Source organism: Triticum aestivum, chromosome 1D, assembly GCF_018294505.1.
Source record: "Triticum aestivum cultivar Chinese Spring chromosome 1D, IWGSC CS RefSeq v2.1, whole genome shotgun sequence".
In the NCBI taxonomy this organism is placed as follows: Eukaryota; Viridiplantae; Streptophyta; class Magnoliopsida; order Poales; family Poaceae; genus Triticum; species Triticum aestivum.
In genome coordinates, this window is record NC_057796.1 from 476,860,905 (window position 1) to 476,887,074 (window position 26,170).

Genomic DNA, 26,170 nt, shown 5'->3' on the forward strand with positions numbered 1-26,170 from the left:
TCAAGAGAAATTATTTTCCTGGACTTGAAAATCTTAGTACTCCAAATGTGCGACCAATAGTGTTCGTATTGAACTACGGTCACATCTATTTAGGAAAGATGGTAAGATTTTTACTATTTTTCCTCAGTGCATCTTTTCCATACATTATTTTTAAGCTAAACTTCATTGCTAAATATGTTAATACACGATGTTTTTCAACAGGGACTCCCGATGATAGTTGTGCCTTATTGGATTGAGACTAAAGGTCACATGGCAATGATTAGCTTACGACCAAGACATCCTACAGCGCACATGAGTGAATTCAGGATTTCTAAAACCGAGGAATGCTTAATAGTGAAAGACTGGAGCAAAACTGTGAAGGATCGTAGAGAAGTATTAGGGGGCAACAATCAGAAGCGCAGCCCACAATCAGGAGACAGGTTCATCTGCATGCTCCAATATGATGAATCAGGAGAGCTACACATGTTCTATACTATTTTATCTGAGAGAGCAGCATGAGTGATTAGCTAGTTCCTACTCTTAGTACTTGTCCTCTCATGTCCGTGTTCTTCGTCCTGAACTTAATCTCAAAGTGATTTGCTTTTGCGGTTTTGGTGATTATTATTAGCTAGTGTTGGTGATATGATTAGATAGCGGTAATGACTATGATGATTAAATAGTGCTAATGACTATGATGATTATTAGCTAGTGTTGTTGGTGATGATATGATAGTTTTTATATTAATATGATGATGATGATGAATTATTATATCATTTAGTGAAAGAACCGCAGATTAGTTTTAAGTGGATATATATATCATCGAATGTCTCGCACCACACCATTCACACACACACACATATATATAGTAATGGATCGACTAGTTACCTTCTATACCTATCACAATAACACGCATCTAAATGCAATCAAACGGTGAAAATGCAAGGAGCCTGGGCACCTAGGTGTCCCATACTGCCGTCTTATATATATATATATATATATATATATATATATATATATATATATATATATATATATATATAACACCCCTATATAACAGCGATGGGTTTCCTGAACTAACGGAAACGGTAGCGAAAAAAGAAATCGCTCCCAACCTCCTGCCCCCGCCCCAGATTCCCCTCACCCCGCGCCGCCGCATGATCTCCCCGGGGCCCCCGCCTCCGCGCGAGCTTCCTGGCCCCCCTGTCGCCGCGCGACCTCCGTCGCCATGGCCGGCCACCTTCTCCCGCCACTCCGGCTACACGCCACCTTCTCGCACCGCCACGTCTACCCGCCGGCGCAACCATATTCTTCCCAGATCACGGCGTGTCGCCGCCCCATCCCACCATCCCCGCGCGACTCCGCCGCCCCACCCCGCCTTCACGCGCGCCGCTGCCGCCCCACCCCGCCATCCTCGAGCGACGCCGCCGCCCCACCCCGCGACTCCGGTGGATCTCCGGGGAGGTGACCTTCTCGCTACAGCTGACTTGACCTCTGCAAAAAAAGTTTCTCCCTCAAGCGGCGTTCTTGTCGCGTCCACTGGAGTTGAGTTGGAGCGTCGAGCATGACGATGCAGCCACCGGCCCCCTACCACAGCAAGCGACCGCCGCGGCCATCCTCCACCTGCCGCTGTAGCCTTCCTCCCCGACCGCCTCCACGACACGCTGGCCTTCGTCTACCTCTGGCTCCGCTGCTGCCCAAGGCTGTGTGCGCGATGGCGGCCCATGTCGTTTATCGTCCTGGTTGCGTACGCGCTGACGAGTGATGCCCCGATCCAGCTTCTCATCCTATACGACCCGGGTCGTATCGTTTCAGTCGCGAGACCCACTCACTTGCGCGACATGTGGCATTGTGAATCTCAAAGCAACATGCTACCTTCTTCCCCAATGCCTAGCGATGAAATCGAACGTCGTGGCCACTCCCAGACCATCCCAATTCCCAACCTGCCGCTGGTGCTAGCTCCGCCGCCGCCGGCGTGGTTTTCCTCCGCTCACATCGTGCGTCCAGGCTGCTTGCCCGATTGGCCGCGTCCAAACTCTTCGACGCCGGCACAATCACACTGCTCAGCCCCGCCGGCCGAGGGCAGGCTCCTGGCGCGGAGCAAGTCCGCTGCTCGCCGCCGGTGTAACTCCACTGCTCGCCGCCGTCATGAGCCCTCTCACTTGTCTGGGGCTGGGCACCGGTGCAGTTCAAGAAAATCAATCTAGTCAAAGAAGACGAACGCCAATGGAGTTTGCTGGTTGGTTGCTGCCCTCTGGCTATGTCATCGCCGTCTTGCTGCGATGACTTCGCCGTCGGGAACGAGCGCGGCAAGGTGAGAATCGAGATTTGGCAAAGGGAATCGGGAAAGAAGTTACCTTGTTGCGTCAAGATTCGCGCAGCCATGTGGCACTCGATTGAGTGGGTCTCCCGGCTGAAACGATACGACCCGGTCGTATAGGATTTTCTTTCCATCCCCCAGCCACGGCAAGTCCAAAAAGAAAGACATTCAGTCTAGCAAGCCAAATGGTTGACCACCAGCCCACGCGTGGATTGGCCCGACCTGCAGCTGGAGGAGGCCGCGACCTTCAGCTGTCAATTTTGAGGAACTAGCTACTCTGAAAATCTATCTTGACACCGTACTTGTTTTTGTTCTTCAGAAGTTCAGGCAACTAGGTTGCTCACTAGGAAAACCTTCTCTGGTTGTGCTAACTAGTACGTACTACTAAACTAAAATAATCTTGTGAAGTGGATAATGCTCGTGCCCCTGGACGCGGGCCATGTGAGATTTTGATGGCTTCGTACTTCTGTTATTTGTTTTTTGAATAACAGAAGTTCTCTTCTTTGTCTGCAGAAAACCCCAGTATGTCACATTTGTTTGTCGTTATCCTCTGAAAAATGGCATTGCTGCAGGTCAGTTTCGCCTGATGCATCAGTTCAGTTGAAAAAACAGAAGAGCATTATACCTTGTTGTCTACTCCGCTGACTTCTTTTTCTATACTATGTAGGTCAGCTTCGCCTGATGCGTTAGTTCAGTTTCATAGTGCACGATAGGCATGATCCAGTCACCATGGCATTCCATCCCCACAGGCCGCCGCTGGCCGTCAACCCAACCGCCGCTGTCCCCGGCTACCACACAAGCACCGCCGTTCCTGCGTCTCCGGCCACATTGACCTTCTCGCGAGGGCCACCTTGACCTTTCCAATGAAGGTTCATCCATGGAGCGGACGCTCCCGCCACTCCACCGCCGCGTCGTGCCTGGCTCGCTGCACGTCTCCGCCCTCTGTCACCAGTGCGCTGCCACCGCATAGAGCTTCCAGCACACTGCCTTGGCCTGCCCTTCCAGCGCCAAGCTTCCCTTGTGCAACGTCAGCTACCACTCGTGGCAGAGCGGCTACTTCCCTCCCCGCTGTGCCAGCAGCTAGCGGCCGTTCGCCCCCTGGCCTGTTCTTGCTTCGTTGTCTTCAGAAAAGTTCAGAAAAACTAACTGAACTCATGTGTTGTTTCATCAAAATTACTGTGGATTTGTACTACTGATTACTAAAAAGTTCAGAAACGATTCTCCCACAAACAGAAGTTCAGGTCGCTGTTTGTTGTTAGTTCAGAATGTCCGGCGGTCGCGGATTCGCTGGTGCTTGACTGCAGTGAGCCGTCGACGCGGGCACAACATCCGATGGAAGCCGAGTCAATTGTAGCCAACGCGAGGAGGGATTAGTATAGCTGTTTGTGGAGTTCATATCCATACATGGCGTGCTCTTGGTGGAATTGGCCATCATGAATTTGCTACAGGTTAACACTACAAGCACTTCACTTGACTAGTCCCTTCAACTTGTAGTTGTTGTTGTCAACTCTTAGTCATTCACTTATGCAAAAAGTGCTGATCTTTTTCCTATTGCGTGAGTAGCTCAGTGGTGGTGGCTTTGGAGATGGATGAGAACAAAGGTGTGTGTGTGTGGTAGAAAAAAGGGTCCACAAAACTTGTATTTTCTTCATATATACTCTGGTTATTTTGGTCGTTGGACTATGGATGTTTACGACATTGGACTGCTCTGATTTTATTGAACATATAAAAAAATGGAAGCACAGCGCATGTTCTGGTCACTTGAGAAGATAAGGAACATGATTGGGATGAAAACATGTGCTGGTAAAAATTCCACAGTTTTTCAGTTTAAAAGAAACATTCTCAACTTTTGTAGTCGTTTATTTTGCTCTGTTCAGCCTATGCAAAAAAAGGAAGCAAGCTCATGCATCTTGTTACAAATCATTTTTTTCATTAAATAGGTTGCAAAAAAAATTGTAAGCATATGTGTTTACCATGCCGCACTAGGCCCATCATTTATTTGTGCCCCCTTTTTAGGAATACTTGTTAAATGGCTACTCGTTTGTACATATGTTAAATAATATTCACTTCCTCTCATGTGTTAAAAATACTGGCAAAAGTTTTAAACGAAAAAGGATTGTCCTTGTTTCTAAAAAACTTAGAAGTTCAAACTTCAATAAAGGGGCGGTTTGATGTTTATTACAACACAAGGGTTTCCTCCATTTCTAAATAATGAACCAAGAAGTTTAAATTAAAAAGATAGAGAAGTTCAAAACTTTTTGATGGGAATTTCATAAGAAGTTCAAACCAAAATGACAAAGTATTTCAAAAATAAAACAAAACTTTCAAGCAAGTATTTCACCGTTTCTAGAAAACATAAATTTTCGTGTTTTTAATTAAATCTCAAGAAGTGGAGATTAAAATAACAGAATAGTTCAAATTATGGATTAAAAATACATTTTCTCCGTTTCTAGGAAAAACCTAGAAGTTTAACTTTAAATAAAGAAGCAATCCAAATTTAAATAATGAAGCAATTACAAAACTCAAAATTCCTCATTAACAAAAAATAAACTAAGAAGTTCAAATTCAAATAACAGAGCGGTGCGATTTTTATAATTCATGAAGAAAACAAAAAGCGTCACCTAGAAAATGTTAACTCTCAAAGTTCAAAATTTTCCATTACTAAAGCGAAACAGAGAGAAGTTCAAATTGATAACAGCCCGAAGTTCATGTACTACATGTGTGTGTGTTTGTATGAGAAAAAATGAATAAAAACGAAGTCTAAAAATTTTGTTGCTAGAAGTTCAAGTGCTAAGCCCGAGAAAGTTCAAAAAGTTTCCCCTATTCAACAATTTTCCAAGGGTATATAATATTCTTATTCCAAATAAACGGTTAATACAAATTGGTGTATCTTGTTCGAAACAAAAGTTAAACCGTGTTAGAAAAAGTTGCATCTTTGCAACAGGTTTCTAATGGTATATCATTTGTGTAACACCGACGAAACGGATGAGTAATCGCGAACAAAAATATGTGACAGAAGTTCAAGGTGAAAACAGCGAGCAGTTCAATTACTACACGGTATGCGTTTCGGAAGAAAATAAAAGAATAAAAAAGTAAAAGCCTAAAAGGTTTGTTGCAAGAAGTTCATGTGCTCCACCCTGCACAGTTCAAAAATTATATTACGAGACTCCGACCTTCAATTACATGTTAATAAAGAGGCAAAAACAACATCCTGTTTGCCATTTTTAAAATCGCTCTCAAACGGCAACGAATTTGTAACACCTGTCTACATGAAAAAGTTGCTCCTATTCATAAGCTTTCCAACGGTATATTATATGCTATATTCCGATGAATGGTTTAAAATTTTTATGTATACTGTTTAAAACATGTTTTTGTGTATTCAAAAAATTATTTTGAACCATCACGAGTATGAAAAACTGATCAACACAGGAAAGTTGCGAGTTTTCAACAGCTTTCCATCGGTATATCATTTGCACAATTCCGGTAAGTGGTTTGGGAATTACGGGCGAAAAACAGCACGTCAAAAACAGAGTGAAGTTCAAACAGACATGCCCTAGAAGTTCAACTACTTCACGCAGTGCATTTCCGTTCGCGATGAACGCAAAAATCATGATCTTGCGATTTTCTAATTTACTTCAAAACTACAGGAATATCATTTGTGTAAGTTCAAGTCCTCGGTCAGAGAAAGTTAAAAAAAATTGTGAGACAGGTTCACCGTGTATTTAGATGTCCAAAATACTTCAAAAATATGTTGATTTTTGTGTTTTAAAATAATTCTCTCAAACCAGAGAGAAGTCCAAAGTGATAACAACCAGAAGTTCACGTACTATATGGTGTGTATTTAATATAAGAAAAATACAATAAAGTGAAACAGAGTGCAGTTCAAACAGACAAGCCCCAGAAATTCAACTACTTCACGCAGTGCAAAAAACAGCACGTCAAAAACAGAGTGAGGTTCAAACAGACATGCCCGAGAAGTTCAACTACTTCACGCAGTGCGTTTCTATTCGCAATGAAGGCGGAAATCATGATCTCGTCATTTCTCTAAGTTATTTCAAAACGACAGGAATATCATTTGTGTAAGTTCAAGTCCTCGGTCGGAGGAAGTAAAAAAATATTGTGAGAGAGATTTGTACAAAAAGAATATCATTTGTGTAACACTGACGAAATGGTTGAGAAAAATTATAAACGAAAATACGTCACAGAAGTTCAACGTGAAAACAACAGGAAGTTGGACTACTATAGTGAATGAATTTGAGATGAAAAACTTTTAAAATTGTCGCGAGTATGAAAAAAAACGATCAACACAGGAAAGTTGCTTGTCTACATCAGCTTTCCACCGGTATATTACTTGCTCAATTCCGGTGAGTGTTCCGGTGAGTGGATCAAGAGCTACGGGCAAAAAAACACGTGAAAATCAGAGTGACGTTCAAGTAGACATGCCGAGAAGTTCAGGTTCTTCAAGCGGTGCATTTTCGAATAATCTGTTTCGCGATAAAGGCAGAACGAATGATCTCATCATTTTTGAAATTACTTGAAAACTGCTAGGAATCAGAGAAAACCGTCAACATGAAAAAGTTTCGCATTTTTCTTAGCTTTTCAACGGTATATTAGTTGCCCCATTCCGATAAAGTTTGTAGAAATTATGGCAAAAATATATTTTTAGCCGTTTTCAAAATTGATTTAAAACAGTAAGGAATTGGGAGAAACAATACATACCAAATTTTTTCGCATTTTCTCAAGCTTTCCAACGCCATATCATTTGCTACATTCGAATGTACGGTTAAAAAATTAGCTCGAAAATACGAACTCGGTGCAACTTGGACCGTTTTCTAAATTACTTTTAAACAGTTCAAAATTAAAAAAAAACTTTAAACATGAAAAGTAGCGCATTTTCATAGGATTTCCAACACCATATCATTTGCCTCAATTGGATTAGCCGTTTAGAAATGACATCGAAAATACGAACTCGGCTGTTCGGTTTGTGAAATTTTACGATTTTCCAAATTACTCTTTAATCGTAGGGAATTAGAGAAAACTTTCAACATGTGCAAGAAGCGGTTTTGCAGCAGCTTTGCAACGCCATATTATTTTCCTCATTCCGATAAACGGTTTTGAAATGCGATCGAAAATATGATTCACATTTTTTTAGGAAAAAAAACGGTTTTCAAAACTGCTCTTAAACTGCTTACATTTTGCCAAAAAAATTAACTTGGGTCATGATACTCATGTCCATAGCTTTCCAACGGTATATCGCAAGCCTCATTTGGCCAATGTTTGCAGAAGTTCAACCTAGCACTAGGGGAAGTTCAAGTCGAGCAAATCAGGCAGAGACATGTTTCATCACAACCCGAGAGCAAATCCGCCAATGAGCGAGATTCCTATTTAAAACGGGCATTTAGTTGCTAAAAACCGTTTGTAGATTACACTTACATCACATAGAACATGACTGACCAAAAAAATTCGCGCGGGGAAACACGGTTGATAAGATAGCCCGAAGGTCGGGTTCTTACACAGAGAAGTTCAGGCGTGTAACTCAGGAAGTTTATGTTGTGATCAGAATAATATTCTAATCCCGTGATTAGAATGATGTTTATATATATATACATATATATATATATATATATACTCACACGAGTGAACTTCTCGTCAGAAAAAACTGCACGCGTTGTTTTTCCGGTACTGTTTTCCCTCTAGTTTTTTAACCGTTTATCGGAATGAGGCGTGTAATATACTGTTGAAAAGCTATGGATTAGGTGCAACTTCGACATGTTGAACACGTTTCGAGATTCCACACGGTTTAAGAACAGTTTTGAAAATGGTGCGGCCCATGACGAGTGGCAGCGAGCATTTTTTCCCGATTTCTTCTAAACCGCTCGTCGGAACGAAGCAAATGATACACCGTTAGAAAGATATCGTCGAGGCGCATCTTTTTCATATCTATTATTTTCTATAATTCGTTACGGTTTAAGAGCAGTTTCAAATTTACTAATTCACGGAATTGTGTTTTTCAATTTTTTTGAATTTTTCTGTATTGTTTTTGTTACAGTTTTTTAACCGTTTGTCAAAACGAGGCGTGTGATACGCCGTTGGAAAGCTATGGACGAGGCGCAACTTTCGTATGTTGAAATGTTTTTGAGATTCCTTACGATTTTAAGTTAATTTTGAAAATGGTGCGGCTGACGATGAGTGGCAGCGGCCATTTTTCGCGAAATTTTCACAAACCGCTGATCGGAATGATTCAAATTATACGTCGTTGGAGAGATATCAATGTGCCGCAGCTTTTTCATGTAGAACTCTCTCTGATTCCTTACGGTTTAAGAGTAATTTTGATTTTAACGAAATGCGGACACTCTGTTTTTTCGCGACACCAAAATTGTCGTATGTACTGCATTAGACAGAAAACCGCACTGCATTAGACGGTCAAGTGAACTTCATAGTTTCTTTTGTCGAACGTAAATTTTTCTCAGACGAATTTTTATTGTCTTTTTTCCAACTTTTTTTATGAACGATGGTGCACCGCAGAGACAAGGGCAAGTGAATCGCGACCTATATGAAAGTGAACCTCATTACTATTTTTGTCGTTTCCCTAACGATTTATTTTTTTGCGCTTCACCTAGGGTGTAAGTGAACCACACCACTTCTGAAAATGCACCGTAACACTCTCAGAAGTGAACCACATTAATTTTTGCTAGTGAACCTCAAATCCATATTTTTCGATCGTCCCACAAAGACAATCTTCATTCAAAAAACAAGTGAACCTCTCACGTGAATTTCTTTTTCTCCCTTCTTACAAAGTAAACTACCAACCACCACATAATGGACCACATCATATTTTCTCGAAGTAAAAATATAACATCAGCGCTTCAGAATGCTCAACACACAAATTCATATTTTTTACACAGCCATACAACTATATACTGTACACATAATTTTTTATCTTCGAGTAGCCCAACTGAAGTACCCGGAGCACCCCAAGCAGAGAAACTCATGTCGCACTGCACAATATGATCTGAAATGGCACAAGGTCAAACTCCAATGGGACATCCAACCGAACTGCACCACTTTCTTTCGTAGAAAAAATAAGTAAAAAAAGGAAGGAAAGAGTTGCAGTACTGAGCGATCTGGAGTGCAGCTATGCGTCCACCCGAGGGAGACGCCAAACTGCATCACACACACGCAGGGCGCCATAAAACTACAACAGGGGTTCAGCGGCGAACTACACCACTATGCGACCTGTACTACACGCATGGCCGACGGACTTGCACATGTGCTCCGCACCGCACAGGCGCATCGCCTGTACTGCACAGGGACAGGGAACCAAGATCGCCCTCCTCTTCTTGCTTGGAGAAGAGTGTCGCTCAGCTGACTGCACCTGGCGCGTCACCAAGCTGCACGACCAGGGAACTGCAAAAGAAAATGGAACACACTACAAAAGCACCGAGGCGATGAAGCTCATGCTCAGATTAACCACACGCAGAGGAAAAGCAAACCTCACCTGGCCAGCCACTGAGCTGTACCACAACGACCACCAGAGTGCACCACGGCAACTACCAGAGTGCACTGCATTGCTGCCGTCGTCGCCGGCGCGCTCATGAACTGCACCCACAGGAGCACTGAAGCGCATCTAATGCTAGCGAGCCGCACGTCCGTGGTCACCAGACTGCACAGAAGCTTCTGAATTGCACTGCATCCAAAACAACTCATCAAATTTTCTGAAAACACAAGAAAATGCTTCTGAATAGCAACAACCCTGGATGGGATTTGGATGGCAAACTACACGGCATCGCCGTCTGTGCTGCACTGAACTCACGACCGGACTGCAAGCCGACACACTGCCATAGTTCTCCTGCGAAGAGAGAGAGCTGCGAGGGGTGCTCTGGCGAACTGAATCCCAGGGGCGGATGTGGCATGGCCGAGGGATCTCTTCCCCGCGGGAAGTCGATGGTGGCTGCACACACCTGCTGCTGTGTACTGCTCCAGCAATGGCATTGGGCTGCTCAAGCCAGAGAGGATGACCCAATCGACCTACGTCAGGTAGGCTCCGCTACTCGCCCTCATCGGAGAACAACAGGGAGAGGATAGGAGGGGGGAACCTGGGCTGGTGTGGCGGTGGCATGCGCGTGCGATGACAAGGAAAGGAGGAGGCCAGGGGAGTCCCCTCGATCGACACATCAGGTAATCGCACATGTCTGACGACGACGGTGGACTGCAAGAGAGGTGAGGGACGGTAGCCCCGACCCCTTCTGCGCGCCTCCTCGCCCGCAAGCCACTGGAGCAGCAGTTCCTGGATCCGACGTGATCCAAGAGGGATCCGTCGCCTGGGCGCCGTGGCGGGGCCGAATCCGTCGCTCGGTCGGCGCACCTGGGGCCGCGCAGTGGAGTGCGGGGCATGTTCGGGCGGCGCTGCTGGGGCCGCGCGGTGGAGTGCGGGGGCGAAGTGGATCCCAGCTGCGGCCTGGATCCGGCGCCGGCTCATGCTAGGAGGTGGCCGAGGGAGGGAGGCTCGCCGGCAAGGGGAGGAAGGTCGCGGGCATGGCGGGGTTGCAGGAGTTCAGCGCTGGTTGGCGGGGTGGACCGGAGGTGTGTTCGCCGGCGGTGAGCGCGGGATCCTGGTCGAGAGCTTGTACGCGGGAGGCCACGTAGATCGAGGAAACAGAGGCGCGGCGGCGCGCTGCCGCCCGGATTCGACGCCGGGGCCTAGGTGCTCCGGCGGCGCGCCTCCATGCCGCTGGCAGCACGCGGGAAGAAGGCGCCGGTGGTGGCGTGCCGGCGCGGGTGGTGGCCAGTGCGGTTAACACCAGGGGAGGTGGGGGGAGCGCGCCGTGGAGGTGGGAGGTGGGCTACAACGGCGAGGCGCATAGTTGTGGCGATGGAGAGGAGAGTAAATAGCATAAAACTACCACTTTTCGTCCTATGATTCTAAAAAACCACCATAAATTTGTTTGTGATTGATAACTATCAGAATCGGCGTCGGCTGTTTCAAAAAACCCAAAATGCCCGTTGCTAAAAAATTAATCGGGTTTATGACAGGTGGAGCCCGCAGCTAAATGAACCGTCACTTTGACCGTTTGTTTGACCGTTAACTGACATGTGGGGCCCACATGTCAGTGTCCCTTCCTCATAAAACAGCAAGCAGATCCCTGCAAACATTTAAGAAACGCAATCGGGTCCCTGTGAACATTTAAGAAACTATAATGAAAACTCGCCGACCAGCAGCCGCCGTGAGGAGCTCGCCGGCCAGCATCGCTGGTGTGGGTGCGCCGCCCCAACGGGTTGTGGTGGCCCGGCAGGGGGGCCTCGCGCCTGGAGCTCCCCGACGGCTGCCGGGCGCTGCCCCGCTCGCCGGCCACCCCCATCCTGCTCCTCGACTGCCGCGACGGCCCCGCCTTCGTGTACGCCGCCCTCCTCCCTCCTCCCTTCTTCCTCCTCCGCTCTCCGCCTCCGCCTCACCCTTCCTCCCTTCCTTGCAGCCAGCGCCGCCAGGAACGCCCGCAAGGAGGACGCCGTGCTCCAGGCCCTCGACATCGAGCGGGCCCCCCTCCGCCTCCGCCCCGGGGCACCGTCCCCCTCCTGCCCGCCGCCGCCACCGCCCAGGAAGCGCAAGACGCCCAATGACTCCGAGGACGACGCGCCCGCCGCCAGGCACATGAGGGACCTCACCGCCCCTCCGCGGTGGCACCATGGCTGCTGGCCGGCGAGCTCGTCACGGCGGCTGCTGGTCGGCGAGCTTGGCTGCGGGATCACGGCCACGGCGCCACAGGGACCCGATTGCTTTTTTGTAAAGTTCACAGGGACCCGATTGCGTTTCTTAAATGTTTGCAGGGATCTGCTTGCTTTTTTATGAGGAAGGGACACTGACATGTGGGCCCCACATGTCAGTTAACGGTCAAACAAACGCGCGGCGCTGACGTGGCCTGACAGGCGGGCCCGGACCGTCAGAAAACGGTTTAAAACGCTAGCAACGGGCGATTTGGGTTTTTTGAGACAGCCGACGAGAAAAGTGGTAGGTATCAGTCACAAACAAAAAAGTGGTGGTTTTTTGGAACCATAGGACGAAAAGTGGTAGTTTTACGCTATTTACTCTGGAGAGGAAGGGGGGAGAGGAGTTGGTGGTTCATGCGGCCCGGGGAAAAGAGAAGGTGGAGGAGGGTTTTTTTCTTGGTCATGCGGTTCGGGGTGTGGTGTGGGGCTGTTCGGTTCCGTGTGTTTTTGTTTTCGGTCCGTTATAGGTGTGGCGTGGGTGTTATCAGAATAAGGGAAAGTGTTAGCAGAATAGACTCTTAATGGGTGTTATCATAATAGACCCACCCTATATATATATATATATATATATATATGATCTACGAGAAATTTTATTTATATATATGTATAACGTGTACAATATGTAGTATTGTAAAATACCAGCAAATGAAAATAAATAAATAGAAAACACAAAATTAAAGGAAAAATAAATAATAAAACAAAACCCCAAACCTTTTAGTACCTGTTGGTGTTACCAACCGGTACCAAAGGTATCCCCGCCCCCGGCGCTGGCTCGTGCCACGTGATGGCCCTTTAGTGACGGTTCGTGTTGAACTGTTACTAAAAGGAGGGGGACCTTTAGTCCCCACCCTTTAGTGCCGGTTACATGAACCGGTGATAATGCCCGGTTCTGCACTAGTGCTCATGGTTGTTTAATTATGTTTTCTAGAGGAGACTTCAGTTTGACTATTGGTTTCTATGATGAGTTTGACGTTGATCGAGTATCTTGGGAATCCCAAACAGAGGTCTGGCTCCTATGAAGAGTCTTCATCTATAGAAAGGCGCCGCTGCTACACAAATCAACGTCACTAGTGAAAGAAAATACTATTTATTAATTGTTTCTCTGAATTTTTATCTCTTATTGAAAGTGTCCCTAAACTGAAGTAAATTATCCACCTCGCCAGCCTTAAAATTTAAAAATGAGCATTCCTCCGAGTTATTCCTACATCGTAGGCCCCTCCAATCTTCATCCATCGTGAGACTGCCATTTTCTTTTGCTTCTCATACACGCATCGAGAATGTACTTAAAAAAAACATGCATCAAGGATCAAGTCCAACATCGATCCATTGTGAGCATGTTAGAATGCACGTGTCTTACACCCGCATATGCACCGATTGGTGCACAAATATTCAAATACGTGTATATACATATAGTGTGAATATTAGAAACTTGATTTGAAGACCACAATTTTATTATCCCGTTGCAACGCACGGGCCATTTTACTAGTATATACATATATACCCAAAACATTTTATCCATTCACCGTCGTAAATTTTATTTTTGTATCCAAAGTGGTACTAAACTTTTGTGTCCATCTGCTAGAAAAGGAAAAAAGTTTATCAATTTTTTTGTATGTGCGGTGCGCGCTGTGGCCCAGCGAAACCAGCTCACTTATTTTCCTGCCCACGTAGTTGGGAAAACCATGTTTGCGCACGGGGCGGCAAATACTCAGAATTTTGCACAGGGCGGCCTAGATAGAGCCGACCCGTTTTCCTTTTTGTGTCTTCTGTTTCTTTTTTTGTTCTTTTCTCATTTTCTTTCTTCTTTTTTCACTTTTTCCCTTTCAAGTTTATTTTTACTTTTTACTCTTTTCTTCATCCAAATTTTTTAAGAAATGTTCAGAATTCTATTTTCCTTTTTCTTAAATGTTCCAAATTCCAATATTTTTTTACCATTTTAATAAATGCACAAAACTTTAAATTTGTTCTCATTTAAAAAAACTCAAAAATAAAATTTGAAAAATGTTGAGTTTTCAAAAATTGTTCGAGATTTTAAAAAAACTTGTAGTTTTTAAAAAAAATATCCCAAATTCAAAAATATTTTAAATAGTCCCACATTGCTCTATTATTTACAGTCGTACCAATTTATATACGTGTGCGAAACTACATGTATTAAGCTGGATTAAGGATGAATGGATTAAACTGGACGAAGGATGGCTGGATTGGTACGTGATCTAGCTGGAAAAGGACCCTGAATTTCTTAAAATGAAAAATTATTCCCTTTTTTTAAAAACATGTTTGTGTCTTTCAAAATTGTATCATGATTTAAAAAAATATTTTAAAAAATGTTCCAATTTGAAAAAAACTTGTTTTAGTGAAATCTTCACAAATTTAAAATAATGTCTGTGTTAAAAAAATACAGATTTTATAAAATGGTTCTGAATGTTCATATCATGTTCATGTTTTAAAAAATTGTTCACAAATTAAAAAAATGTTCGTCTTTTTTATAAAAATTTCATGTTTTCATAACATGTTTGTGAATTTCAAAAAATTGTTCGCATTTCTATTTTTTTGTGTTTTTCCAAAAAATGTATGGAGTTTTCGAAAAACTGTACACATTTTTGAAAACTTATTCGGGATTTCAAAATTTGTTCATGTTTTCAAGAATATTCGGGAATTCATAATAATAATTATTTTTTGAAAAGTCCAAAAAAGATCCAAAGAATCAAAAAATGTTTCTAATCAGTCATTGCACTATGTTCGTAAATTGTGCTGGCGATTGGTTAGCAGAATGTTTTTGTTGGAATGGCTGGCAGCAATTGGTTGGGTTTTTGAGGTACTCGTGCCTTTCAAACACAGGTCGTTTCGGTGCCTGGGCTTTCATAGCCCATGCCACTTAGCCAGCCCAACTACATGGGAATAAGGCAAAAATATGTAAAATAGTCCCAAATTGCTCCTTTACATGCAGCCGTACCAATTTATGTACGTGTTCTAAACTACATATACTAAGCTGGATAAAAGATTGATCGATTAAGTTGGACAAAGAATGGATGGATTGGTACGTGAGCTAGTTGGAAAAGGACCTTGAATTTCTTGAGGATTGTTACTCAAGTAAAAAAGAAGGGAAGACCCGACTACCTGAGCTAGATGCATGGAAAAGAGAAGACTCAGCTCACTCCCATATTATGGAACTTCACACCTTAAATCCCTCCAATCAATGAACGGAAAAATAGCATAGTAGAATTAACTCCGATTCTACTATATCGATGGTTTGTACATGGAAAAAAGAAGACCAACGTCACTTTCATTATGGAACTTCATACATTAAAATCTCCTCCAATGAATGGAAAAATAGATTGAATAATTCGCGGGCCTTCTTTAACGTGCGATGACCAAACAAAACCCATGATCTAAATGTATGCTCAAACTTCATACCTTAAATCCCCTAGATCAATGAACTGAAAAATGACGGATTGATTACTTCACACGTGGCGAAACTCAGAACCTAAATGTTTCTTCTCAGTGTGCACATAGGGCTATGCTTGCACATATAATTCTTACTAAATTTAAATGCTCACTATTTTTGGATTGATTATTTCACACATGATGAAATCCATAACCTAAATGTTCCTTCTCGGTGTGCACACAGGGTTATACTTGCACATATAATTCTTACTAAATTTAAATGCTCGGTATTTTTTTTCTCCGGTTGCGAAGCACAGGCATATGTTCAAGTTCCTTCTTACACGAGCATAAAATGAATAGCAAAGTTAATTCACACACGGATTTTTTTAGCAAAGTTGACATCTTGAAACTGATAGTGAACCAAATAACATGTCCAATAACATATATGTTCGTGAAAGTCCTATTCTGCTCCCGAGCTCAAATGCTTCCTCATGAACAGTAAAATAAAAAAACAGTAAAAAAGTAAAAAAATTCTGAATTTTTCTTGTGGTAAACTTTGACAAATGTTTTGTATGCTTGCAAATTTTCATCACAAAATGACATTCGCGGAAGGCTCGGCAGAAAAAAAAACAAATTCAGCACTCCAAAATGTTTTCAAAACTAGCATTTTTGGAAAGTTGTTTTTGTTTTTTTCCATGATTTTGACGAATGTCATTTCGTGCTCAAATTTTGTAAGCATACAAAACATTTGTCAAAGTTTATCACAAGAAAAATTTAGAATTTTTTATTTTTTTACTATTTTTTCGATTTTACTGTTCATAAGGGAGCGTTTGAGCTCAGGTGTAGATAATCCATGTCCGTTACATGCATTGCCTCATGCCCATAGAGCAGTTATGTGAACAGTTCATCATGAATTTATAACAAGTTACATATCTTACGATAATTCTCCTGTCAAACAAGGCGTGAAAGGAAAAGACACTTCTACAAATGTTCGGGGGTTGTAATAGACAGATTCGGTCATTGGGTTTAGCTTTTCTAAGTGCTCAACTGTAGAGCTCTCAAGATGATAGGCAAATCCTTGTTCTGATGTGTCCGTCAAGAAGACGACATCTTTGTTGAAAGGATGGAATCCGAGAAAAGCAAGTCGAGTTCCCTCAGCGGCTGGTCCTTCCTCATTATGTATGCTAAAGTAATCATAACAATACTCTTGTGGTGCTTTCTTCATGTGATCATGGCCAGCATCATCATAATAATATTCTTGTGAAGACCATGGGCCGTCGACTTGTAGATTGTCTTGTCTCTGCATCAGATGCAGAATGTCAATATGATGCTTCAAGACCCATTCATATTGTCCGTGAGATTCATCCATGATCCAAACCCGGAGTTCGTACGAACAGTCTACTATGGCACAACGCACCTCGTTCCGTGATTTGCCCAAATAAACTTGACGGTGATTGCTTGTCTCAATACCTGGCGGTGGCTTGATTACTTGGTACTCGCCGTTTGAGGGTGATATTTTGTAGAAATAATCATTCTGGCAATGCACATAAAGTGCTCCACGCAGGTAAACACCGTAGTGCTTCTCTCTCTCTTTTTCACTTTGTAGAATATGACCAATAGACCCTATGGCGTCCCCTTTCCGAACAAAGGGCCTCTGCTCCCAATGCTTACTTGTTGATGAATAAACTGACAAGATAAATGGCGATGGTGGCCATTCCAATTCCAGCGACAAAAGACCCAACGTATCTCTCCCTGGAACATGGGGAATCAAGAAGACCTCATAGTCTGGCGCGACAGTGGGATCAAACACAAGATACTTGGCCCCATTTTGGTAGAAGTCCTTCATCTCCGTCGACGGGGGCGGCGGCGGGGGCAAAAGCACCCCTTGTAGTGTGATAGGATTCATCACATAGTGGTCAACGTATTTAATCAAGACAAGGCCATTACAGTGGTCGTCAATTATACCAAGGAGGCCGCTGCGTGAGATTGCCGCCGGGTCGTTGACGGGAGAGAAGAATTCCGAGAGTTCCATGGCCTCGAAGTTGGTGAAGATCTTGCCTAGCGACAGCGGGAGCCGGTCCGCACGTAGCAGGCTGAGATCGTCGATGATGTCGCGCAAACACTTGCAGACGGCGCGTGAAACGGCGAGACTTCGCTGCGGGAGACGGCCGAGGTCGTCCGCGAGCACTACAACGGGTAGCAGTCGGTCCATGACCACCTTCTTCGATGAATCGATCAATCAGCTGCTTGGTTCGTTCCTCGCTGCTGCCTCTCCTCTTGTTGCTTATAAAGGATCGATCGAACGGGCCGACGGGGAGGTGGAGGTGGAGGTGGACACGGACTCCAATTGGGAGATATATATGGACGTTGCGTGAGGATCACGGTTTGGTCCGAGCTCGAGCACCGCCAATTTTTCGGGCGGCCGGAGTCACAACAATACGTGAATATTGGGAGCGGCGCAGCACGCGCTGCGAAGGAAGCGGGCGCGCACCCCCCGCTCCTCTTCTGGGCCGGCCCATGTGTGGCCGGGATGCCGCCTGTTCACAAATTTTAAAAATGTTCATGATTTCAAAAAAATGTTTTTTTTAACAAGAAAAGGCATGGAAGTGCCAAATTCATTCAGCTCGTAGAGAAAGTACAAAGAGAATTACATAGATCTACTGAAGATATAGAGAGGAGTAGCAGCAGTATCTAGAAAAGAGAGCTGAAGAAAGACCCTATATGAGGCAAAGTGGAAATGACCACTACACCATGATCAACATGGTCAGAACTAGCAGAGGAACACTCTGAATCTGAAACTAGAAGTTGCTGTTGCCTTTTGCTTCACTACTGATGAGCCATCTTTCTTGAAGCAAGCATGTCAAGGTCCTGTAGAAACAGCAAAATACATCTGCAACCAAGATGAAAACCCTGCAAAATAAGAAATTGATGTACTCCAGCTTCGCGATATAGCATCAAACTCCAAAGATCTGCAAACGAATAAAAACCAAGCACAACACATAGTACAGAGAGAAGGCGGAGCTCAAGAAGAAACAAAGAACAAGCCCAGGCTACCATCTATAACTGAGATAAAAACTTGCCACACCAAAACCTACAGGGAGAAAATTAATAACAGTGAACTGTATGAATTCTAAAGCCCTGAATCTGAAAATTTTCAAGAAGCGGCAGTATTGGGCAAAGACCATGATTGTGTCTTGCAGCAAAACAAGAGAGCCGAGTGTCACCAATAGCACGGAAAACTTGTTGAGCAAGATTATGCGCAATACCATTGATCTCCCTAGAAATGTGAAACACCTTTGGCTGAAGCTGATAAGTAGTCTTAAGAAAACTAGCCAAAGATTTCCTGATACTCCATGGAGTTTCAGAAGTGGAGACATTACCTAGAGCAGCAGCCCCCGCTAAAACCAAGCAGTCCGTCAGAAAAGTAGGCTGAGCAATGTTGAGTTGAGATGCAAAATAAGCAGCAAGATTTAGTGCAAGAGCCTCCGCTTGCAGAGGAGTAGAAGTTGGAGGAGCTGAAGCTTGCACTTGCACATTGATCTCTCCTCGGTTAGAGGGTAAGGAAATAAAGATTCCCACACCTGTGCCAACCTGTCCTTGCAACAAACCTGGAATTTTCTTGGTCCTAAAAGCTGCATCCGAATAGATTTTAGCCCCATCAGCCAACAAAGCAGACCTAAGGGTTCTGCCAGGCAAAGGAATTTGATTAGAAGACAACTGAGTTGGAGTTGGAGCCTGATTCAAGAAAAGGGCATTGTCATACACATTAGAGGTTAACGCAAGAGCAGCAATGTGAACTTGACGAGGAAGAGATTTCGCCCTATCAAAGAGAAAACCATTCCTTGCTTTCCAGAGACACCAAAGAAATGTAAAAATGTTAGAAAGAGAACCATATGCCTCATGCGAAGAAAATCAAGAAGAACAGAATGCAAGGTGAAATGCCCCTGAACTAAAGCATCCGAACGAACAAACCAAGGAGAGGAAAACCAAGCCGCACGAAAAAAAGAGCACATGAAAAATAGATGGACCTCATCCTCTTGTTGACCACATCGACAACAATTTTTTGAAATATGAATGGAAAATCTACCAGCCCTCAACCCCGTAGGAAGAGCCCTCCTAAGCAGTCTCCACGCAAAAGTTTTAACTTTTGGGAGCATATCCTTTTGTTTCCAAATGAGTTTAAGAAGATTTGAGAGATCCAAAGGAACAACAGAAGGTGCATTTCAGGGAATGGCCTGAATTTCCAGCAAACAAAGTTTATAGGTAGATTTTGAAGAACAAATACCATTATGAGTGAGATCCCAACAAAGCGTATCCGGACTACCATCATCAATAATATCTGTTTGCACAATAAGAGAGGCCAAGGGTTCTTGAAAAAGAGAGCAAACCAAGTCATGATTCCAAGTTTTTTGGTCCGGAAGCCAAAGATCTTTAACTAAAGATGGATATTGAAAACCATGTCGTTGATGAATAAGACAATCATGAACTGATCTCCAAAGAGAGCACCAAGGAGTGCTCCAAATTGAGATATTGCCTTGAGATAACTGATAAAAAGAATGGGCTTTGAGTTTCGGTAGAATTTTAAGAATAGAAGCCCAAAAGGCCGACTTAGGAGAATTAGCAGAGGCTGTCCATATGGAGGCATTATGAAAATATTTAGCCTTAAAAACGAGATGCAAGTGAGAAGAAGGAGACTTAGCTAATCTCCAAGCAGCTGTGAGAAGGAGACCTTCATTGATAGCCTTCAAGTTCCTTATTCCTAATCCTCCCTCTTCCTTAGAGTTACAAATATCCTTCCAAGCTTGGAGGCAAAGGCTCTTTTTGGAATCACTTTCTCGAACACCTGTCCACCAAAAAATCCTAATGATTGCAGTAAGTTTAGCTACGAACTTCTTGGTAAACAAGATGTTAGCCACATAATAAACATGTATAGCCGAGAAAACCGAACGAATCAATTCTAGTCTGGCAGCATGGGAAAGCATGTTAGCTTTATAAGTAGGCGGCTTATTCAGAAATTTTTCAATGACAAAGTTGTAAAAATGTAAGTGAAATTGAAAAATGTTCACAAAATAAGTAAATCATGATTACAAAAAAATGCTCTGGAATTCAAAAACTGTTCACGAATTTGTAAAAAAAAAGTTCACAAACTTAAAAAATGTTCATAATTTTAAAAATTCCAACAAATGTTGGATAATTCAAAAAATGTTCACGAATTTGGGAATAATGTTCACGATTCAAAAAAATGTTCACGAATTCAGAAAAATGTTCACGAATTTGAAAAAAAAATCATGATTTTTAAAAAAAGTCTTTAATTTTAAAATATTTATTATTTCAGAACAATGTTCATGATTTGAAAAACATGTTCATGAATTAAGAGAATGTTCAAAAATATCTAAAAAAATTGTTCATGATTTAAAACAAATGCTCGTGAGTTTTCAAAAAATATTCACAGTTTCAAAAAAACAAATTCATGATTTAAGGGTAACGATTTAGTAAAAATAAAACCACGATTTTGGAAAAAATGTTCATCATTCAAAAAGAACGATTTAAGAAAACAAATCGCGAATTAATAGATTGCCGGAAATTAAAAACAAGAATAAAAATGAAAACATAAAACTAAAGAAACAGTGAAAAGAAAACAGAAAAAGGAAAATAAAAAACGAAAAAAGAAAAATAAAAGCCGAAAGAAAAACATAAAAACCCGGTTCTGGGAAGGTTCTAGAACCTTCCCAAAACCGGTTGGGGTCAAACCCCGAAATGGGCCAGCCCATAGAAACAGCAGCGCTGTATAGGATCTCCACAATATATTATTCTAAAAAATACATCAAGTTTTTTTTTGAGATAACAAAAATACAACAAGTTCATCAGTTGGGCTACTTTGGGCGTTATATTTGCCTCTTGGGCTTACTCAAGCTGAACCCCACCCATTATTTATCTTACATGGGCTACAATAGATAGTCAGCTCGTGCATGTGAATCGATCGATCAGGACTGCCCTGGGAGGCTGGGAGCTCCTAATCAGCGCTGCAAGCGTTAGTGCCTGCAGGGAAAGTAGCGGGCCGGCGCATTCGTGGGAGAAAAAAACTGCAAAAAACAAGGGGAACTGGGAATCGAACTTCTCACATACGAAAACAAAACCTGACATCGCAACCACCACACCAAGCTGCCTTGCTTGTCCACTATAAGAAACGAGCTCTATTTGACCCTACTGTAGAGATGTATTATATACCCTTCCGAAAAAAAAGAGATATATTATATACCTTGAATTAATTATTTCAACAGAAATACACAAAAAGTATTACAAAATGAATTCGGGAAAAAGTTCAAAAATTAGAAAGAGTTGCAGAAAAATGGAAAAAGTTTGTCAATTTGGAAAAAAGTTCATCCATTTGAAAAACAGTTCACCGAGTTTGAAAAAAGTTCATCGAATTTGAAATAAAAAGTTCATCAAATTCAAAACACATTCATGGATTTTGAAAAAAAGTTCATAGATTTTGATTTTTTTATCAAATTTTAAAAAACTTCACCGGGATTCAAAAAAAGTTCACCATTCTGGAAAATGTTCATTGGATTTGAAAAAGGTTCATCAAATTTGGAAAAAGGTTCGCCAAATTTGCAAAAAATACAGCAATTTTTTTAAAGAAATTCATCAGTTTCAAAAAAGTTCATCGAATTTGAAAAAAGTTCATCAAATTTGAAAAAAGTTCAATCAATTTAAAAATAGTTCATCACATTTGAAAAGAAAGTTCAAAACTTTAAAAAAAGTTCATCATTTGAAAAAACAGAAGGAACAAATTCAATGAAAAAAGAACACATATTCAAAAAATTGAAAACGAAATAAGAAAACCCGAATAAATCTGCCCTGGAAATGACCAACGAACCGTGAAAAAAACGGCTTGGAAAGTTTTTTGAGGCTTCCCAAAACCAAAAAATTCCCGCGATTGAAGATACAAATAAAAACAGAAAAGCAAGTTATGAAGCAGTACTCGTTCGATGGCCGAATAGTAACTATGTAGCGGTTCACTGCAACAGTCGCAAGTTCGATCTCCCGCGGGCGCACATTTTTTGAAACGTTCAAATAGAAAGAGAAGAAGATATACATGGGCCGGCCTAGCTCGCAGCTGCTGCGGGCGCCCGTTTGCGAAATGCACTATAACGGGCGCCTGCGGCGCTAAATAGGAAATGCCCCTATAGGACGCACACTGCATCGAATGAAGCACGCGCCTCATAGGGGATCCACGACTAGGCCAGCCCAGTGGAACCTAACAGAGTTAAATGGAAAATAGCACGACGCAAAAATTCCGAATAAAAAAGCAGTGGCCAAGACCCAAACACGCGATCTGCCACTTTCTAACGTCATGCAGCTAGCCACTCCAGCTGTGAACTTCAGCGTACAAATGTTTCGCGCAAACCTTTAAGAACAGACAGAGCGGCAGATTCTAAACATTTTTTGACTTTTTAATACTTCCTGGAATTATGAAGAATTTTGAGATTCCGATTCTTTTTGAAATCGCAATGTTTTAAAAAGTGAATATATTTTATAATCCCAAGCACTTTTCGAGAAGCCTAAAGAAAATGATTTTTTTTGAAATTACAAACTTTTTTAAATGCGAACAATTTTAAAAAATTTCAAACATCTTTTGAACAAAAGAACATATTCTGAAATACAAACTTTTTTATGAAAAAAGAATAAAGTTCATAAAAAGAACAATTCATGAAAACATGAACAGTTTTTGAATTTTGGAACATGTTTTGAATAAGTGAACAAAATTTCAAGTTTTCGAACTTTTTTGAGAAATATGAACAACTTTTCAACTTTTTGAACTTTTTTGAGAAATAGGAACACATTTTAAAAAACGAACATTTTTTGAATTTGAGAACAAATTTTGTAATAACGAACATTTTTTTGAATAAGAGAACAAATTTTGTAATCCCGAACAGTTTTTGAAATTCTGAACAAAATTTCAAAAACACGAACATTTTTTGAAAAACTTTTTATTTATTTATGAATGTTTGAAAAAAAAGGAAAGGAAAGAAAAAAGAAACAGAAAACAAAAAAAACAAAAAAGGAAAGGAAACAGAAAACCCAGAAAAAAACGGTTCAGAAGCCTTTCTAAAAGGTTTGCAAACCGATAAAAACCGGCTTCGAACCTTAGAAGGTTCCCAAAACCGGAAACCTCCTTAGCGCTGTAAATGGGCTGGCCCACTCAGTCGCTCGCTCGCACCTCCCTGTGCGAAGTGTCGAAAGTTCGACGCAATATGTGTAGTATAGGATTTTCCGAGTGCCCCAAGCCATTCCGGCGGTTGAAGGCCGGCAAGACCGCAAGAGATGTGATTCATCCTCATCACCGTCGGCACTTCAACAAGCACTAGCTGCAGTAAGCATATTGTTGGCATGATTCATTCTCTCTAATGTGTTGTTTAATCCAATGAAAATTTGGTAATGTGTTTTATCTTGTAGATTCTCATGTGTGCACCAGGATGAACATCAGAGATTGGACTTTTTTGGTGTCGTATCTCATGTTTTTATTTACTTCTATAATGTATAAATATTAGTGCGTATATTGCACACGACGTTTATTACATATATGATACATGTGGTGTTCATAGATCAAAGTATCATATATCAGCTAGCTAGCTTAGGACGTGTCCATGCTTCGGCACTCGCTAGCTCCGCTAGGAGTTTGATGGTGTGTCCGGGGTGTTGCCCCGGTCTGATTCGTTCAACGGCAATGGCTTCATCTTTGGTGAGCCGCCTTGGAGGTCGGCAATATCAGCGATCGATGAAGCTGCATTGAGTTCGGGTGAGGAGGTGTTCCATCTTTTTTTTTGCTTTAGTGGCTGTTGTGGTGGTACCAGAGGCAGGTGACGGACGTTGGTGTCAATCTCAAAGGATTTTTCAGTCTTGATTGGATTTCTCTTTCTTATGGTGTTCCTTTGTGCAAAGGCTGGCTTTCTGATGTCTTTTTAGTTTTGCCATGCTGGTGTCTACTAATTAGCTTGTACTACGATCTTTATAATATAAATGAGACACGTATAATCATGAAAAAAAAATACTCACCTCCGTTGGAGCTCACCATCAGCATCGCTACACCAATCCTATCTGATTTCGCCGCCCAAATTCAATCTGTTGTGCATAGTGCTTCCTTTCCACATTATCCCCCAACGGCCCAGATCTGAACCCAAACCCCCACGTCGATTTGCTCAATGATTCAGCCCCCGGATGTCCATTTCGGTCCGCAATCCCTCCAGTAGGTTGTGCCCGTCATCGCCACCATATATGTTGCATCACCAGGTTGCCTCAAGGTCGAATTGGCTGTCGGAGTACCATCAGTCAGCCGTGAACCGTCAATGCCCTCCATTAATTTTGCCATGTTCAAAGTCCCTATCAAAGTTGTTGTTTTCTGGAACAAACAGGTCACGGTAAACGTTAGTGCCACATGCTATATACCAATTGATACACTAGCGCATACCAATTGAGAGAGAGAGAGAGAGAGCCTTTTGGCTACTGGTATGGACTCGTAGGTCCTATGGGAACTACTCACACATCATCGTGGAGGCAGCAGGGTTGATGAAGATAGCCTCCCAATGGTTTCCTCCTTCGATAGAGCACCGGAAAATGCCTCCAGATGGGATTGCGGAAGAACAGAGGCGTGCGACCGCGAAATAATTGTTTTGGGACTTGGTGGAGAGGTTTCTGGCAATATGTGGATTTATAGCACTGGAACTAGAGTAAACGGAGCCACTCGGGGCCACAAGGCACCCGGGCGTGCCGTACCCCCAGGGCGCGCCCCTTGCCTTGTCACTCCGTCTTCTGTGGTCTGGTCTCCTCCCAAAGCTTCTAGGGTCTCTTTTGGTAGAAACAAACTCATCACTCATTGTGTTTGGATTTTGTTTGGTAGGGATTCTCCGTAAAACCAAAAACACGCGGAAAACAGCAACTGGCACTGGGCACTCGGTTAATAGGTTAGTTCAAAAAATGATATAAAATTGTATATAAAGCAACAAGATTGATAATATAGTATGCGTTTGTTAGCCCGCAGATACCCCAACCAGGCCCGTGCGGGAAGAAAATGGCCCCTTTGGTTACCCGCCTTCACTGTTGGCCCACATAGCACGAACTTTAAAGCACCACTAGGCCCGCGTCCAGAGGAACGCTCAATTTATCCTTTTTTGAGCCAGGCCCGAGAGGTGCAACCCTAGGCACGTGGGCGTGGGCAATTGCATGCGTCGTCACGGTCTCGAGAAGTCGCATTGTTTCCTGAAGTGTCATCGTAAATTACCCTCACCTGCCTTCCTCACCGCTCTCTCCCCTCTTCTCCACTGACACCAGTGGCAGACACCACCGGAGCGACAACAGCATGATCCAAGACGTCAGCAACCACCAGAGCGCATCGGCCATGGCAGTAAGTCCTTGCCCTCTCTCTACATTTACTGCTTTCGACTCAGGCTAGATTTGATTTGAGCACACGATTGGAGAGTTAGGGAGGGGCTTGCACACATCGGGGGTGGAGGACTGTATTAAAACACTGCCATCCATTATTTCTTCACCGACAGCTTCTAGGGTTCATAGGTCATTTTTCGATTACATCAGGGGCGGGGATTGGGGTACAAACTTTCTTGTCTAGCCATGGCGACTTTGGAGTCGCGTTGAGTGGCGGCGGGGCATAGCCATATTCTTTTCTTCCTCATCGTCTTTGTCGTCATCATCTTCGTCAAGAATGAT

The 26,170-nt window shown here is 42.8% G+C and overlaps 1 protein-coding gene across 1 annotated transcript; it reads right to left on the reverse strand.

The window, feature by feature from the left end:
- Positions 1-16,336: 16,336 nt before the first annotated feature.
- LOC123176981 (uncharacterized) lies at positions 16,337-17,688 on the reverse strand. The gene is made up of 2 exons (XM_044590969.1): positions 16,863-17,688; positions 16,337-16,745 (listed from the first exon to the last, which is right to left on the reverse strand). The coding sequence occupies exons 1-2, from the start codon at positions 17,655-17,657 to the stop codon at positions 16,380-16,382; spliced, it is 1,161 nt and encodes a 386-aa protein (XP_044446904.1). The 5' UTR covers positions 17,658-17,688; the 3' UTR covers positions 16,337-16,379.
- Positions 17,689-26,170: the final 8,482 nt, after the last annotated feature.

What these genes read in the sequence shown, in the direction of transcription:
- LOC123176981 (XM_044590969.1), bottom strand. Translation starts at nt 17,657, where the DNA reads ATGGACCGACTGCTACCCGTTGTAGTGCTCGCGGACGACCTCGGCCGT. An exon ending in TGGGCAAATCACGGAACGAG is followed by an intron (nt 16,746 to 16,862) that starts GTGCGTTGTGCC and finishes CATCTGATGCAG; the next exon opens with AGACAAGACAATCTACAAGT.